At 36.9% G+C, this 19298-nt stretch overlaps 1 protein-coding gene across 1 annotated transcript; it reads left to right on the top strand.

Moving 5' to 3' along the window:
* The first annotated feature begins 214 nt into the window (after nt 1-214).
* selenol (selenoprotein L) lies at nt 215-12237 on the top strand. The gene is made up of 10 exons (XM_051654871.1): nt 215-593; nt 1388-1469; nt 1581-1634; nt 3688-3733; nt 3863-3990; nt 4839-4953; nt 6783-6905; nt 7718-7855; nt 8142-8284; nt 10438-12237. Exons 1-9 carry the CDS (start codon nt 491-493, stop codon nt 8262-8264), a joined length of 912 nt encoding a protein of 303 aa, XP_051510831.1. The 5' UTR covers nt 215-490; the 3' UTR covers nt 8265-8284; nt 10438-12237.
* Nucleotides 12238-19298: the final 7061 nt, after the last annotated feature.

The raw sequence follows: 19298 nt of genomic DNA, 5'->3' as shown, positions 1-19298 counted from the left end.
GACCAAAAAAAAAAAAATTTATATATATATATATATATATATATATATGTCCCAATTTATGTGTTAAATTTCCCTTTCTCAATACGTTAATGGGCCAGGCAAGGAAAAGCCAATCCACAATCCAGGGAAGTAATTGTTGCATTGTGGTATGCAGTTCTTCAGTCGACCACTAGGTGGTACGTGTTCTAAGGAAGTGTTTTGTGCTGGAAAAAGGCGGTGCTCAACGTCGCGGAAGTGGTTTCAAATTGGTCAAATTCGATCAGTCTAAATTATGTGTATATATATATATATGTATTTTCATCTCAATGCCTTTTAAATTTACTAACTGTTATTATTTGGACGTAAATTAGCGACGGCGTAGTCATCTGTTACTTTGCTCAACGCTGATCAAGATGGACCAGTAACGGAAGGTTGCAATGCAATTGTGAACGCATACGTATGTGTTGTGTACATACTGACTGTAACAAAACGCACACAGTGTAAGCTAAGCATGGCCACTACAGTGAACCAAAACACACTCATAGAAGCTCTGAAAGAACTGGCCACTTTTGGAAGAATATCGTTGGAGTATGTGGAGAAAGACATCTCGAAAGGTATTACAAAGCTTTTGGTGTTTAACTATTTACTGCTGCTACTTTGCCAGACAGTGGAGTTGCAAATTTGTGCAAACACTCAACTTTGATGACATGAACTAGATTCTAGAAATGAACTAGAAATTACGTCATGTTTTTTTCAAATTGCATCAAATATTTTTATATATTATTGAATAATGAACTTTTGCATGACATTACCCAGCATATATATATATATATATATATATATATATATATATATATATATATACACACACACACACACACACACACTACCGATCAAAAGTTTTTAAACACTCGTTCATTATTTTATTTATTTATTTTTTATTTTTTCCTTCACATTTTAGAATAATAGTAAAGTAATCAAAACAATGGAATAACATAAATGGAACTATGGTAATTATGTTGTGACTAAACAAAATCCAAAATAAATCAAAACTGTGTTATATTTTAGCATCTTCAAAGTATAGTCACCCTTTGCCTAGAATTTTCAGAAATGTACTCTTGACATTTTCTCAACCAGCTTCTTGAGGTATCACCCTGGGATGCTTTTTAAACAGTATTGAAGGAGTTCTATGTTGGAAAAAAACGTTTTTTATTTATTTATTTTATTAAATTTTAGTTTTATAATGAAATAAATTAATATGGTGGCACAATTATATTTTTGTCTACAAAACTAATTTCAAACATTTAAGCATACGCCTTCAGATCAAAAGATTTTTAAGATCATGAGAAACATTTCAGTCAAGAGTTTCAAAACTTTTCATATATTATATTTAATTATTGTTATTTAGGTGGTTCTTTGCATGAAATTGCCTATCAGAAAATTCAACCTTTATTTGGTCTGATGTCAGCTGGGGCAAAGTTCTTCAACAGGTACTCTTTAAACTCTCCATGGTCCATGTATTAGTATTTGTTGTTCTGTAAAAAGGTAAACTTCATCCAATAATTATGTGAAATTTAATAATGTCTAATGTTTACTTTCAGCTTGGGTGTGAAGAACAAAAAGGAAGCAGAGAATTTATGGGAACAGTTTTTTCAGTGAGTAGAAAAATGTCATATACACAATATACAGTTGTGCTCAAAAGTTTGTATACCCTTGGAGAATTGGAAATATATGTACCATTTTTAAAGAAAACATGAGTGAGCAGGCAAAACACATTCCTTTTATTTCTTATGGGTTTCATATTCAACTGTAGGTTATAACAGAATTGCACAATCATAAAACAAAACATGGCAACAAAGAAAAAAATGACCCCTGTTCAAAAGTCTGCATACCCATAGTTCTTAATACTGTGTATTGCCCCCTTTAGCATCAATGACAGCGTGCAGTCTTTTGTAATAGTTGTCTATGAGGCCCCATATTCTTGCAGGTGGTATAGCTGCCCATTCGTCTTGGTAAAATGCCTCCAGGTCATGCAAAGTCTTTGGTCGTCTTGCATGAACCGCACTCCCCAGAGTGGCTCGATGATATTAATGTCAGGAGACTGTGATGACCACTCCAGAACCTTCACCTTTTTCTTCTGTAACCAATGGAGGGTCAACTTGGCCTTGTGCTTAGGGTCATTGTCGTGCTGTAAAGTCCAAAAGCGTCCCATGCGCAGCTTTCGTGCAGAAGAATGCAAATTGTCTGCCAGTATTTTCTGATAAAATGCTGCATTCATCTTGCCATCAATTTTCACAAGATTCCCCGTGCCTTTAGAGCTCACACACCCCCAAAACATCAGTTAGCCACCACCATGCTTCACAGTGGGGATGGTATCCTTTTCACTATAGGCCTTGTTGACCCCTCTCCAAACATAGCGCTTATGGTTGTGACCATAAAGCTCTATTTTGGTCTCGTCACTCCAAATTACAGTGTGCCAGAAGCTGTGAGGCGTGTCAAGGCGTTGTCGGGCATATTGTAACTGGGCTTTTTTGTGGCATTGGTGCAGTAAGGGCTTCTTTCTGGCAACTCAACCATGCAGCTAATTTTTGTTCAAGTATCGTCGTATTGTGCTCCTTGAAACAAACACACCGTCTTTTTCCAGAGCAGCCTGTTTTTCTCCTGAGGTTACCTGTGGGTTTTTCTTTGTATCCCGAACAATTCCTCTGGCAGTTGTGGCTGAAATCTTTCTTGGTCTACCTGACCTTGGCTTGGTATCAAGAGATCCCAGAATTTTCCACTTCTTAATAAGTGATTGAACAGTACTGACTGGCATTTTCAAGGCTTTGGATATCTTTTTATATCATTTTTCATCTTTATAAAGTTCTATTACCTTGTTATGCAGGTCTTTTGACAGTTCTTTTCTGCTCCCCATGGCTCAGTATCTATCCTGCTCAGTGCATCCACGTGAGAGCTAACAAACTCATTGACTATTTATACACAGGCACTAATTGCAAAGCCACGGGTGTGGGAAATTAAACTTTAATTGCCATTTAAACCTGTGTGTGTCACCTTGTGTGTCTGTAACAAGGCCAAACATTCAAGGGTATGTAAACTTTTGATCAGGGCCATTTGGGTGATTTCTGTTATCATTATGATTTAAAAAGGAGCCAAACAACTATGTGATAATAAATGGCTTCATATGATCACTATCCTTAAATAAAAAACAGTTTTTTTGCATGACCAGTCATATTTTCAAAATCAATACCAAAATTTCACAATTTCTGCCAGGGTATGCAAACTTTTGAGCACAACTGTATCACGGCTCTCTGGAATACTTGATTGTGATGGTCCAATCGTGACTTTCTGTGGTCAAATATTTTTTGATTGTGACTGGTAAACTATATAAGTGACTTATCCCAGGCAATCGATTTCCTACATTATTATTAACTATTAACATTTCTCTCGGATCACTCTGCACACTTTCTTTTCACAGAACAAAAATCATTAGTATTTCATGTCCATATCTTTCTTTATTTGGTAAATAGCTGTGTCATAAGAAGGATAAGGTACAGTCAGCCAGTGATTATCATAAAATCCACTTCACGTTGGGTCCTGATCACCCTGTTGCAGTTTATTTTGACTGAATGTACATTATCGCTTACATATTGTGAACCAGTGCCATAATATTATGCATAATATTACTGTCATTTGATCCCAATTTAACAGGAACGCTGAGGTTCGAGATAATGTCGAAGGCTTACTGCAACTGGAAGTAATACATTTGTTACCTTTTTTAACATTACCACTTGTTTTTAAATGCTGAATTTTATTAATGTATCACTTTAGTAAAAGGGTGTGTAAGTAGTTTATTGTGCTAATTGGATGTTTGTTTGATTGACAGGTGGAGTGGGACAGCTTTTTGAAACGTTTGGATGTTCAGATGCAAATGAGTGACACAGTTCTTTCACAATATCCGGCAGCCCAGATGCTGAACTCCGATGCACCGCTTATACATGTTCAAACTAAAGAGTAAGAGAAGCATACACTGATCACTGTTCGTATTCAGTGGTAGCCACAGTCCTGAACAACTCCAGCAGACAGGCTAATGTGCTGTTGAAACAATGAAGGCCATCAGTTACAACACTTTATTACTCTACATCATGTCTCTTTTTTTATCTTTATATACCCTCTAGGATGTCTATGAAACTGGGAGCCATTTCTATGATCCAGAATTATGCCTAGTTATAGCTATAAATCCACTTATCTCTACTTATAGTTAATGGTCAATGTTTCGTAAAGATAGCTTAGTATTGGAGATTAAAAAGAGATAAAGTCCTCAATGTTCTGCCTGTCTTTGTTTGCAATTTACCTATGATATTAAATGCCTAATCTGTATTATAATTTAGCAGTTACAAATGTTTGGAAATTCGCAAATGTTTGAACCTGCATCACTTTGCTTTCACAAGACGTGGAAAGTATCACGAGCCCCACATGTGGGCACACAACAGCGCATCACCTGTTCACTCTAAAGCACACAGAACTTGTATTGATGTAATTAAATTGCAGCTTTTTGTAGTTTATTAATCACATATGACCATGCTTCTGATGTTATTTTGATTAATTGTGCAACCCTGAAGTACCGTGAAATTAGTCTAATAACGTGCTCTTCAGGAAGCTTTGTGGACAAATAAAAAGCGCATTGAAATTATTGAGATATTCACGATATTGCTCGGTTTTATATCACCAGCAAGATCATCGCGATTACATTGTGAAAATCTGATATATCGCCCAGCCCTAATCTGTAAAATAAATGGTGGGTGTGCATGTTTATTTTTGTGTATCTTTTTTATAACAATAAGTGTTGTTTACTTTTATAGGAGTGTGTCTCTGGGTCAGTACTTGGGGAAGGGAGAGAAGCTTCTCCTTGTCCTGCTCCGACATTTTGGATGACAGCCATGACGAGACCACCTGACTGAGTTGAAGGACAGCAAGGTAAGATAACCTGAGAGTAATAGAGATGTCAAGAGCACAGTTGCAAGCATAGTCATTAAGGGGGTGTGGGGCAGGGGGTGCTCACCCTGCAGTCTGTGTGGGTCCTAATGCCCCAGTATAGTGATGGGGACACTATACTGTAAAAAGGCACCGTCCTTCGGACAAGAAGTTAAACCGAGGTCCTGACTTTCTGTGGTCATTAAAAATCCCAGGGCATTTCTCATAAAAAGAGTAGGTGTGTAACCCCGGTGTCCTGGCCAGATTGGCCCCTCTCAATCATGGCCTCCATATAATCTCGTTAATTGGCTGTATCACTCTACTCTCTCCTCTCTACCAACAGCTGGTGTGTGGTGATCTTACTGGCTCACTATGGCTGCTGTCGCTTCATCCAGGTGGATGCTGCACACCGGTGGTGGCTGAGGAGAGTCCCCTAGTCACTATGTAAAGCTCTTAGAGTGTAGTGTCAGAATAAGTGTAACATTCATTCATTCATTCATTCATTCATTCATTCGGTAACAGAGATAACTCCAGCACAACTGCAAGCTCAATGAGCAAAGGACATGACAACAGCACAGCTGCAGGCACAATCAGTAACAGATAATAACAGCACAGCTGCAAGCACAGTCAGTAGCAAATATAACAACAGCACAGCTGCAAGAACAGTCATTAGCAGATGACAATAGCACAGCTGCAAGCACAATCAGAAACAGATGACAACAGCACAGCTGCAAGCACAATCAGTAACGGATAACAACAGTACATCTGCAAGCACAGTCAGTTGCAGAGATGACAGCACAGCTGCAAGAACAGTCCGTCACAGAGATTACAAAAGCAAAGCTGCAAGGACAGTTAGGAGCAAAGATAAATGTAGCATAGCTGCAAGCACAGTCAGTAGCAGATATGAGAGCAGCACAGCTGCAAGAACAGTCAGTAGCAAAGATGGCACAAGCATAGCTACAACAACAGTCAGTAGCAGATGACAACAGCACATCTTCAAGCACAATCAGTAACAGATGAGAACACCACAGCTGTAAGCACAGTCAGTTGCAGAGATGACAGCACAGCTGCAAGAACAGTCCGTCACAGAGATTACAAAAGCAAAGCTGCAAGGACAGTTAGGAGCAAAGATAAATGTAGCATAGCTGCAAGCACAGTCAGTAGCAAAGATAACAACAGCACAGCTGCAAGCACAATCAGTAACGGATGACAACAGAACAGCTGCAAGCTCAGTCAGTAACAGAGATGACGCAGCAAAGCTGTAAGCACAGTCAGTAGCAGAAATGACAGCAGCACAGCTGCAAGAACAGTCAGTTGCAGAGATGACACAGCACAGCTGAAAGCACAGTCAGCTGCAAGAACAGTCAGTAGCAGAGATGACACTGCACAGTTACAAGCACAGTCAGTAACAGAGATGCCCGCAGCATAGCTGTAGGGCTTTTTTAACTCACGCAAATGAAGATATGAGCTGTGTGTCTCCTGAAGATCTAGTCAACCGAAGCTGCTTCCATCATATAATGTTGTGGGTGTGACACAAATGCTTCTCTCTATACTCAGTTAAAAAGCATTCAAAACTGCTGTTGGTTAATTAAGATTTGAGGCATGAACTCAATTTGCAAACACAGTCAGTATCAGAGATGACAGCAGTACAGCTGCAAGTTCATGACCCAAATGTTTTTAAAGGCTTTGGGATTATTTACATTCTCTATAAAAATATTTGGCAAGACAAAATGCTGTGCTGTTATTTTTGTAGTGAGCGTTCCAAAGTTGCCATTGCCATATGCTTTGAATCATCAACACGGCTCTGTTTTCTTGTTTTCTTTCTTATACAGACTCTTCTGGAAGCTCAGTCAGTGCGGGTGCTGGTGGTTTCATATGGTTCTTTTGAAGGGGCAAAATTCTGGCTTTGTCAAACAGGCTTTGAATTTGACATGTTATTTGATGCAGAGAGAGTGGTGAGGACTATTGAATCTAAAAAAGCTGATTATGTAGAGCCTTTTCCTTGCCTAATCTAAGATACTAGTTTGTATAAACAAGGGTCTTTTCATCATATTCCAAAAAACATTCCCTTATTCATTTAAAAGTTTTGTACTTCTGGAAAATTATGTACTATGCTTTGGATGGGATGTAACAGTGTTTGTTAAAGTCAGAGTGATTTTACCTAACCTAAGTTTAATACAGTACATTTTTTGTAGTAGTTTTTTATTTGTTTATAATAAACATACAAAGGACTTACCCCCAATTAATTTTTTTGTAATTTATTTTCCAAAAATATATACAAAAAGAAAATAAATTATTAATTATTTAAATTAAATAAATGGGTTATTGAGATATTAATTTTGAGCAGATGTTTAAAGCTATGATTAAAATTGTTTTGTAAAAGAGTTTTATCTTTCCTGTATTTGCTGAATTTTGTCATTGGTAGTATTTTTTATTTTTACAACATCAGTAAACCTTTATTTTATAAGTAGTCATTTTTGTTGATGCTATATAAATTTGTAATGGCAGAAAACAATGTAATAATCAGTTAGCATCTTTCATTGCAAATGGGGCTTGACAAGCAGCGTCATCGTGAGAACTGTTACAAACAAGACCTGTTACAAAATTTTAAAAGGATCAAATTTGCAGGATCATTAAACATGACAAAATTACTTAAGCACTTTCTTAACTGGCCCGAAAATAGCCTGAAGATTGGTTGTAGTTTTAAATTTACAGTATGTGTAGATTTGTGCTGAAAAGTCCATTCCTGATGGGTGTGATGTCACAGGTGTATCAAGCGTTCAGACTGGGTTCATCCTTTGCCAAGGTGATGAAGTTTAAGTCACTGCTCCACTACTCTGAATTTATGGTGATAAATCGACAGTTCCCAGAGGTGCCACATCAGTTTATCAACGATCTATTTCAGGTGACACTCACAGCATTTCTTCACAATAGTATGAATGAAACACTGAAGTGACAGAGTTGGATGTCTGTCCACAAGTTTATCACACTGTAAACACTTATTGCATAAAGGAATGTCGGACTGCATACAGGGCGTGACATTCATAAGTTACTTTCCTGTAATAGACTTGCACGCAAATACTTCTGAATATATTGCATAACACTCAATGAGAGAAAAAACATGTGTCTCCCCTTAGTCTAGGACTCTTGAAAATGGATTAAAACTCTGTCTCTCTCTCTCTCTCTCTCAGATGGGTGGTGATTTTTTGCTGGATGAGGGTGGTAAAGTGATATTTTCCTACCAATGTAAAAGTCCTGTGGACAGACCATCAGCTACACAGATCTTGGCTGCCGTCTCTGCTCATGCTTCTTAAATTTTCTCACTGGAGAAAAGGTCTTTAATGTTTGCTTTTTTTAGTATGTTGCATTGAGCCACTTTAGTTGCTTCCCCTCTTTTCTGATAAGAAGTTAAATTTCCTGAAACATTAAACCATCTTTGAATCTTTGAATGCCAGTCATAGAATCTACTAATCTATTTGGAAAGATACCCAAAATAAAATTGGTAATATTAGCCTTTCAAAAACCTCAATTTGGCTTAGAGTTGCAACTGTACACAAGAGCTGTTCTATTCTGCAGAGAATACTGCCCAAAGTGCTTTGTCCGTAAAGGTGAAGTGTGTGATTTTTTTTTTTTTTTTTTTTTTAAATAATCATATTTTTTTATTAAATAAATAAATAAATAACTTGTAAAGCTTTTCACGTTGGGCAAGTAGGCAGTCCTTCGCCTTTGTTCAGGACGCATTAGTGTTTATACTACAAATGTTCTCTTCCTCCGATTGATCACAAAACATTTTGGACCCTGTTTACACCAGTATTTATTGCTGTCCACTTGTGACCGGATCACACGAGGTGGATGATAAAGGAATAGTTCACCCAAAAATTTTAATTCTCATCATTTACACACCCTCATGCCATCCCAAATGGACGTTCTTTCTTCTGCAGAACACAAATTAAGGTTTTAAGAATAATATTTCAGTTCTATAGGTCCATACAGTACAAGTAAAAAAAAAAAAAAATCACATAAAGGCACCATAAAATTAATCCATATGACTCCAGTAGTTAAATCCATGTCTTCAGAAGTGATATGATAGGTGTGGGTGAGAAACAGATCAGAAATTCTTCTCCCTGCCCAGTATGAGGTGTATGCATAAAGAATGTGAATCACCAAAAACACAAGAAGAATGTGAAAGTGAAAGTTTAAGTGGAGACTGACTGAGTAGGGAGGAGAATCTATAGTAAAAATTGACTTAAATGTTGATCTTTTTCTCACCCACACCCATCAAATTGCTTCTGGAGACACTGATTTAACCACTGTCGTATGGATTACATTTTATGCTGACTTATGCTAAAATTTTGGCATCCATTCACTTGCATTGTATGGACCAAAAGAGCTGAGAAATTATTCTAAAAATCTTTATTTTTGTTCTGCTGAAGAAAGTAAGTCACATCTGGGATGGCATAAGGGTGAGTAAATGATGAGAATTTTCATTTGTGGGTGAACTATTCCTTTAATACCAGGTGTTAATGGTGCCATTGTTTTGCTGTTTGGTAATGCTAGTGGTACAGAAATAACACACTTTACCTTTAGCTTTGAAAATACATTGAATCATTATAGCAACTTAAGGTAAAGAGCCTTGCTCAGTGGTACAGTTTTGATGTATATTGACTGCAACATCAGTACTTTAGGATTGTACCAAAAATATTTTGCTTATCTGCTTAGAGATGTTATTAGTTTGAGACTCACATTAAAGGGATAGTTCACCCAAAAATGAAAATTCTCTCAACATTTACTCACCCTCAAGCCATCCTAGATGTGTATGACTTTCTGTCTTCTGCAGAACACAAATTATGATTTTTAGAAGAATATTTAAGCTCTGTAGATCCATACAATGCAAGTGAATGGGTGCCAAAATGTTGGTGCCCCAAAAAGCACATAAAAGCATCATAAAAGTAATCCATATAACTTAAGTGCTTTATTCCATATTTTCTAAAGTGATTTGATAGGTGTGGGTGAGAAACCAATCAGTATTTAAGTCCTTTTGTGCTTGAAATTCTTCTCACTGCCCAGTAGGGAGTGGTATGCATAAAGAATGTGAATCACCAAAAACCCAAGAAGGAGAATGTGAAAGTGATCTGTTTCTCATCCACACCTATCAAATCGCTTCTGAGGATATTGATTTAACCACTGGAGTATTCTTGATTACTTTTATGCTGACTTATGTGATTTTTGGAGCTTCAAAATGTTGGCACCCATTCACTTGCATTGTATGGACCAAAAGAGCGGAGACATTCTTCTAAAAATCTTCATTTGAGTTCTGGGATGGCATAAGGGTGAGTAAATGATAAGAGAACTTTCAATTTGGGGTGAAATATTCCTTTAAAGGGAACACGATAAGACAGTAATTTCAGTGTATTGGGGACATTATGACATTAGTACAGACAGTGTTGTGCATGAGTGATTGAGATACATGTTTACACATGTTTCTAGGTTGATTCCAGAGAGACAGCTCTCCCAGAGGATGTATAGATGAAGATTTGACTCAAACTCATATACTTATGAAGAGTTTTCTCTGATGGGGATTTACAGCCTCTGGTCATCACAGCTTCTCATCTGTTGAGTCAGCACAAACCTGCCTCACCTCTTTCACTCACATGAAATCAGATGATTAACTTAATTGTTTTATATATTAAATATATTATATTGAATAAAAATTAAATCAGCTTGTGAAGTTTAACTACTGTTTAAAATCAGGATAATGTGAAGGGTAAATGTTTACAAATAGAGCAATAAAATATGGAATTAATCTTTTAAAAATATGGGTTGGGATTTTTTTGATAATTGACGTCCTTGTTGAATAAAGGGCTGGTTTTCAGACTGTACAATTTTCGCAAAGATTCTGCTGTCAGCTGTGTTTACACTGTCACAAAAAATCTGATTTGTTACTCACATCTGACACAGATCGGATATTGTTGCACACGTGTAAACGCAAAAATCCGCACGAGATCTGATTTTTTTCACATCTGATCTGAGCCACTTCCAAATGTGGTTATAAATCAGATACATTTCCAATATCTGGACATCTGACCTACGTCTAAATACGCATATTCGATTCCCCTAGGCTTTTCTTAACAGCATGTCCTTATGAAGCAGATGTGCCTGTAGGCACTCACACAAAAATTCAGCTTCTCTTGTTGAGGTGTAAGATTAGGACCCACTCCCTGTCATCAAACATGTGGATTTGGGCCCACCACTACTGACTTCTAGCCAAGGGTGTATCAGCCAGGGGGGACGTGGGGGACATGTCCCCCGCTCTCTTTAAAAAAGGTGATTCGGTCCCTCACACTTTCCCAAGCTAAACCCATACGTAGTCCAAATGGTGGATTTGCCTACAGTATTCTTTGTTTTGTTACTTTGGGCTGACTGATCAACCATCCAGCCAATCACAGGTGAATTTCGTGAGCCGAAACAACCCTTACGTAATAGGCTATTAATCAATGCGGCTCCGTTCATTTCTATAAAGTCGCTTTCAACAATGCTCATTTATCCATGTTTTTTATCGGCATTGATGCTGATCTAAATGATTAATGTAGAGACGAGGAACACACAAACATAGGCATATAGTTTTGGATTGGCAGCATTACGTGAAAAGCACTTCAGAAAAAAACAACAAAGGACAATTCTTCTTTTAAGCACACATTGTAAGTGGAGTTTCTTTCAGTGCCCGAGTCTTCATTAAGTTATGCTTTTTACATAATGTTTGTGAGGTAATAGTTTGATCAGTTCTTTTTGCCAATTTAAGCAGATTACTAGATCTGTGTTAAATATGTAAAGCTATTTTTAACATCAGCTCCTGTTTTTTTAAAAACTATCTTGCGATATAAGATAGATCTGCTGTGTTCTTAGAACACTTATGCATTTTACTGAATTCAATTGATATGTAGACACACTTTTTTATACATGAAAACGTATGGATGTTTTTGAAACTCTTAATAATATAAGACTATTATTATTGTCTTTTGATAAGAGTCATACTCGGCAGCTCACAAACTGTAGGGAAATGATAGATTTGCTTTGTTCTTATAATGCATAAAACCTCTACTAAATCCTCTTTGTAGGTCTGTAGACACAAATTTTAAAGAATTAAAATTTTCTTTTTATTGTTGATTCAGTGACTAACTCATTTCACACAAGACATCACCAGAAATGGTCACTGAATTAATCATTAAATGGATCTGAATGAATTTTGGTGAATGTAGTCAAAACACTTGAGCCACTTGGATAAATTTAAATCCCACAATGCACTGCAGAATTGCTAAATTTTGCATTTAATTTGCAATACTTGGATCTTTAAAATATTATAAGTATATAATACTTACATCCAGTAGCGAATTCTCAGGGCCAGCAAAGCCTTCTCTGCTGGCCTAATATGCCTAATAAATATTTTTCATCATGTCATTCTCATTCACCTTTTTACCAGTGTATTTTTAATTGCTTTCCACAACTAATTTGTCTACAAATGAATAGGGAAAAACTAAAAGTTTATTCAATCAGAATTTATTCCTTGATGCTTACAAGCAAAATGTGATGGCTCTTTCAATACTTATGTCTCTGCAAAACAAAAATGGGCTTTTTCCAATCAGTGGGCATTTTCAAACCATTGAGATTCCCTTCTTTCATAGGATAGTTTAGAAATGCCCATCCTGGTTTAGAAATGGCCACTGATTTCTACATTGAGGTTCCCTACTTTCATTGGATAGCTTAGAAATGCCCATCCTGGTTTGAAAACGCCCACAGATTTGAAAACACCCATTAATGTTCTGCAGAGACCTATACTTGGCTCTTTCACACATCGCATTCCGAAGCAGCGCATGAGTCTGAGCTCCACCCCCTTAAACCTTCAGAATTTCCACTGAATCGTTCAACAGTGCAAATGAATGGGTATCTAATATCAGATTGTCTGATTCATCAGCCAGTCATATTGATTTATTTGCTCTTGGTGGGTGTGGTCTTTAGGATATGTCCCTTCTAGCCAGACTTGTATCTCTGCAGAACAAAAATGGGCTTTTCCCAATCAGTGGGCGTTTTCAAACCATTGAGATTCCCTACTTTATTGGTTAATTTTGAAACGCTCATCCTGTTTGGAAATGCCCACTGATTTCTACACTGAGATTCCCTAGCTTTATTGGATAGTTTGGAAATGCCCATCCCGGTTTGAAAACACCCACATAGTTGAAAACACCCATTACTGTTCTGCAGAGACTTATACTTGCTTATTGCTGGCCTTGAGTGACGCAATCACGCATTAAGTAATGTATGTAATTTCAAAGAGCATGAGATCAAGACAGAGACTGCAGTCATCACTGCCATTATCACCACTGAGAAAGAGATCCTTATGGATTTATAAACCCGAGACATTCTGCAAGACTGTGTAATCGTTTTATTTATTAAGCAGTAAAGGAGGGCTGATTTTGACTTCAATTAAATTGGTAAGTGCTTTTTGCATTGTTTTTGCAGCACCAGGAGTTTTCAAAGTGTAAATTAGGATGTCTTGAGTAGTGATGGGAGGTTCGATTCATTTCCGTGAACCGGTTCAAAATATGATTCAGCGGTTCTTTTACGTCATTACGTAATGACTTCACTAGTACGTAATTCTAACGTTTAACATTTAAATAAAGCCATATGTGAATGCATATTGCTGATTATTACATTTTATTCCATTAAACACAGCCTTTTGTGATTCACAGAGCTATCGCACATCTTCAAGTTGCTTTGAATAAAATGCACGAGTCATATGAACTGCTTTAAGGGTGTTTTTATGGTTCTATGTCATTTTTGGAGCTTGACTGTAACGAACATGACTAACACACAGTATCGGATTTGGATCGGGCTCGTCGGACCGATACCCGATCCATCTAAAAGCTTCAGTATCGGAGCCGATACCGATCCAGGTATCGGATCGGTGCATCCCTATCAGGAAGTGTCTGAACCTTTTTCCACACAATATTTTTTACAGATCTATTCCAAGTTACAAATACATTTGGCCTGGAAACACAATCATTTTGGGAAAAATCTCGAATATGTCTATTATTTTTCATATTAGGTTTAAAACAAATTGTACCTACTAGTGTGTCAGCTGGATCTGGTGGAGCTATATATGAACAAGATGAATAAAAGGGCATATGAACTTTAAATAAAATAATGACCTCAGTCGGAATAGCATCAAACACAATAGAATACTCTTTGGGGGTGATAGGGATTTTAAAATAAAATAGAAGTTCTTGATATGTGAACAAGATGACCATCCTTATTGAATAATTGGTTCACAAGATTAATAGCATTTCTAAACCACTTTTCAAAAAACAAGGACATATGCTTGTAACAAATATTCATATTATTCCAGATAAAATAACTGGTTGGAGAATAATTGTGCTTGAAAACAATAGATAATGCTAAAAGAGCCTGCTTATGAAAATTAGACAGAGCAATGGGAATTTTGTCTATGTTGAAATTACATAACATCAGAAATTGTAATCCTCCCAGCTTGGAAAAGATATGTTCTGATATGATGTTTAAAATAGAAGATGAATTTCTTAAGTATGTTTTTACCCAGTTCATTTTAAATGTGTAGTTCAATGTTGTGAAATCTACAAAGTTAAGACCTCCATTACAGTAGCTATTTGCTAATACAGATTTTCGTATATAATGTATATTATATATTATAAAGTAATTTGTCAATTTCCTTACAGATTGTTTTATCAAGGTCTAAAGATATGGCAGCATATGCTAGTCTTGAAATTCCCTCCGCTTTTGTGCTGCGTAGCCAGTACAGGTACTTCAGATGTGCGTCTTGCGTCATCAACCAGGAACTAAAGTTTGATTCAGTTTGATGTTGTGAGCCGGCTCAACTGGTTACTTGCTGAGAATCGGCTCAAAAGAACGATTCGTTCAAGAATCAGGCATCACTATTCTTGAGCATTCAGTGAAAGTTATTGCAAGCAACATTTAAATTGCTGTAACACTGCCAGTGGAAGGAGGAGGCGAGAAGCAGGTTTCCTGGTTCAGGTTTTTATTTTCCTCTCTGCGACAGATATACACTCTCAGGGCTTTTATGTTGTTCACTAAGTTAGTCTAAAAAAATACACAAACTATTTCACAAAATAAATTTCAATAATAAACTCTTCGCTTCACACTTGGGTCTCTGGTGCCCAGGCTCTCTCTCCTAGCTGCGGTGTGGCTCTATTTATGCCGCTCTCCCCGTGCTCACTGAAATTAGAGGCAGGTGTTAGACATAATTTAACTCAGGTGTAAGCTCCCTTACCGCTTTCTCTCTCTCCGGAGAGATGCTTGACCACGCCCCCGCTGTCACATTCGCAAATATTATCAGATAGGTTTTTCCAAGTATTATAGACCTCCCTGGTAGATTCATATGAAAAATTATGATTTTTGAATATCCATTTGAGAGATGTATCCGACTCTTTATTTAATAATATATTTCACAAAACAATCATGCTACAGTTAAGATTAGGCTACCTTGAGCATTCAGTGTCGTTTCAAGTTTTGGCTTTCGTTCGTGGATGAGTTTTTAAAATGTCAATTGGTATTATTAGTTGGCTGCGAAGTAATGTATGATGCTCATATGGTGTCTTTAATCATTGTGGAACTGTGTTTTCTTAATGGCATGAATAACACTGAAGGCCTAGACTTAAAATGCACAGGCCGCCACTGCTTATATCATAGTTGTATATTAATATATACTGTAACTTACATGCATTGTAAGTGTTGGGTCTGTGCGAGCCACCTACTGATAGCCATGTCCCCCCCATGTTTAAAATGACTGCTACGCCCCTGCTTCTAGCTCTATTCGGACGGAATTAGTTTTATATGGGGACGTGGGGTAATGTAATATTTACCAGAGCTTCTCAGTAATTTTAATCCTGTGCAAATCAGTAATGTCAGACATTTTTCAGGACTGCGTTTCCGTGCCGGTAAAAATTGCAGCGTGGCTACCTACTATAAAACGGTCCGTAAAAATAAACCCTGGTAATATTAATCCAATGAGAATTAATAAAAAGCCTGTAAAGCTGCACTTTCCAGCACTTGAGACCTTTAAATATTAAATATTTACCCATGTAAAAGAGAAACTAGCAGTTTTTGATAATGATTTGAGCAGAGTGAGTGCTGGAAATTGTGTTGAGCCCCGCATTTTGGAACATAAAATTACATGATGTGCAGGGACTGTCCATATTTTTAATTCAAGAGTGTAATACAAGATTCTGTTCTGTTGTATTTAGCCAAATATTCCAATCAATTTCTTCTTATAATCAAAGATACAGTATATGATCATTTTTAATATGTCCTGCATAATTAAAACTACACCATGTAACCTTTGGCCCTAACTCTAACACGGATGAATGTGGTTCAAGGCACACATGGATACAGGACATCTTATCAGAGTGAATGGATAAATAAATAACGAAAGAAAGGAAAAGACGTATATCCGAAAACAAGTCATCTGAGCAGGTAAGTGCCATATCTTATGCTGTTGTTTTGACTTATTGGAAACATTGATGTTTTGAAATAAATGACAAAAGTTAGGCAACGTTCGTTAACATTAGAAATAAGGATTGCTAGTCTGATAAGGTCAAACGTTGTAAAGATTTTATAACTGCAGGATATTCTGGCCAAACAGACCATGGTAGTAACTCATTTATAGATTGTCATTGCTACCAACCAGTGGTCAACATCATTTCAAGACTCACATGTCCTTGGCAAGCCTAGGACTAAAGGATTTATTTATATAAATTATTGCCATTATTAAGAAAAATACACACGTGTGCTAGCAAGTTAAAATTCTGCACCGATTACTATATAATTATTGTATTTCACTACACACACACAGACAGACATGAGTGTGTGTGTGATTACACAATTATACATAAACCATATCAATAAAATATCTTACCTATTGAGTAAGAAAAAGCCATTTCAGGGTCGCTTATAAATCTCTCAATATCGCAGATCTCGGAGTTGTCACCACCTCTGAAAAGCCAAGCCGATGTTGATTTGGGTTTTTTTACGGACTCTTGTCACTATACCTTCACTTTTTGCTAGGAGACTCTGTTTTTACCACCGGTGATTCCCCGGAGGTTTGCCGTTTTGAATGATCCATGGTCAATTTTTCTCGTTCGTTGTGACAACAAACTTTCAGCTTCACGCTACTCCCACACCATACACGTGCTACAGTAGCCGGAGCTTATTTTCTCTGTGTATGGATATGACGTCAACACGCACAGGTGAATGACATAGGCTATGTATGCAATTTCCCGTGCAATCCGTCCAGACAGCTCTAAAATATAAATCATTATTATAGGTTTATCAAAGTGTATTTGGATAAAGTGAAAACATGGTTTGGAAGATGGATTTTTGTTGCGCTCTCTCATTAATAACATTTTGCTATTTTTTAACAAAAAAAGTTACATAGTGTAGCTTTAATAAGCACATTGTAGACCATTTCAAGAATGTAAACATAAACAAATGAATTAGAACTGTCCAAAAGTGTTTCCGGATTCTTTCAACAAAAGTGTCTTTTTCCAGGTCCACTGCTCGGCCGTTTCTGGAACGCTCTTGGGCATATTTTTCTATGTAAACAAGCGTCATGACAGTGCTGCTCCTATCTACTTGAATGGGGAGAGACCGAAACCTCCAAAACGGTTGGTCAAGATTACGATAAAAACATATTTCAAATAAGCAGTAAAATTGTATTGGCCGAGGCGCGTGTGTCGCCTGTGGTATGGATCAACTGAAGATCGTGTTAACGGGATGTGCGCGTGCACATAAGTTGTTTTGCACATCATAAAAAATGGTGGTATCTTTATTACCTCGCTTTGTATGATCGATGTCTGTTCCAATGAATTTGACACGATTGCCATGATTTGCGATTTTAATATGGTTTCACAGGGTAACATGGTTGCCCATGTTGACGTGGGTTTGAATGGGAACTGGCTTTTACATTTTGTCAGAGCAGTAAATCGCTTGTGGAAGTCTTTTATTTGCAACACTAAAGCATCATAGCCTGATATGTCAACAAAAGGTCTATATTATTTACTAAAAATAAGAAACAATAGCTTGATAAACTTGATAAAACAATTGTTACTGTTCACATAGAAAGTCTGTTGGTCTAGGGGTGGTGTTTGCTAACCATGCAAACAGACATGGGTTCAATTTCTTGTGAGTATTTGCATTTTTATTTAAATTATTATAATACCATCTTTTACCTTTCAAAGGTTCTGTGCATGACAGTGTCGTATGTTTGACTACCCATGACACTGCCAAAAGATGATCTTTCAGAACAGTGCAATATTTTTGGTGGAGAGCAAGTACAAAGGCCAAATTGACCAATAGCATGAGAAATTTCTTCCGTAACATATTGCTGTTGTTCAATCTTAAATTTTAAAATTGTTTGACAATTTTAAAAAGCCTGTAAACTTTAGAAAATGTTGTTCACGTCCCCCCCCCCTCTCTCTCTCTCTCTCTCTCTCTCAGTAATTCAACCATTCTCAGAAAATTCAGTACAGTATACTGTAATTACTGGCTGTCAGATTCAGTTGCAATTTTGATTTATTTATTTAAAACAATATAATAAATTGTGTCTGTGTTTGTGATTTACAAAATAGTTTTCAATAGACCTGTAAAAATACATCATAATCTGCAGCAAAGCTACAAATTTGTCCTGATTGCGCGGAACAGTGTTTACTGCCAGTATGACTTACCACTGGACCAGTACCCCATTTATAATTATTTTTTCACTTTGTTATATTTAATGGTAGGAGAACGTTACTAAAATTATTATAGTTAATCACGCCATTATTCATTATAAATAAATAAAAGTAATTGAAAGTAGATTATTGACACATATCAGAATATGATGCTTTAGTGTTGCAAATAAAATAATTTAACATGCGATTTACTGCTCTGACAAATGTAATCGCCAGTTCCCATTCAAACCAATGTCCCACTTAACATGGTCAACCATGTTACCCTGTGAAACGGTTAAAATCGCTCTTAAACAAAGTCAAATTCATTAGAACAGACATCGATGAAAAAAGAAAAAAAAAACTCGGTTTAATAATGATACCAAAATTTTTTATAATGTGCAAAACGTCTTTTCTTTGCTCCTTGACATTTCACATTTAACGAATCTGCTGAAAATATAAGTACAATTATTCACGTGCACGCGCACATCCCCAGTTAACACGATCCCTAGTTGGTCCATAACACCAGCTTCACTCGCCCGGCCGCGACGCGTGCTCCAATATCCGGCGTCGCATCTAACTCGCACCGGACCCTAA

Source organism: Myxocyprinus asiaticus, chromosome 25, assembly GCF_019703515.2.
Source record: "Myxocyprinus asiaticus isolate MX2 ecotype Aquarium Trade chromosome 25, UBuf_Myxa_2, whole genome shotgun sequence".
Taxonomy (NCBI): domain Eukaryota; kingdom Metazoa; phylum Chordata; class Actinopteri; order Cypriniformes; family Catostomidae; genus Myxocyprinus; species Myxocyprinus asiaticus.
This window is presented reverse-complemented; position numbering and strand designations above follow the sequence as displayed.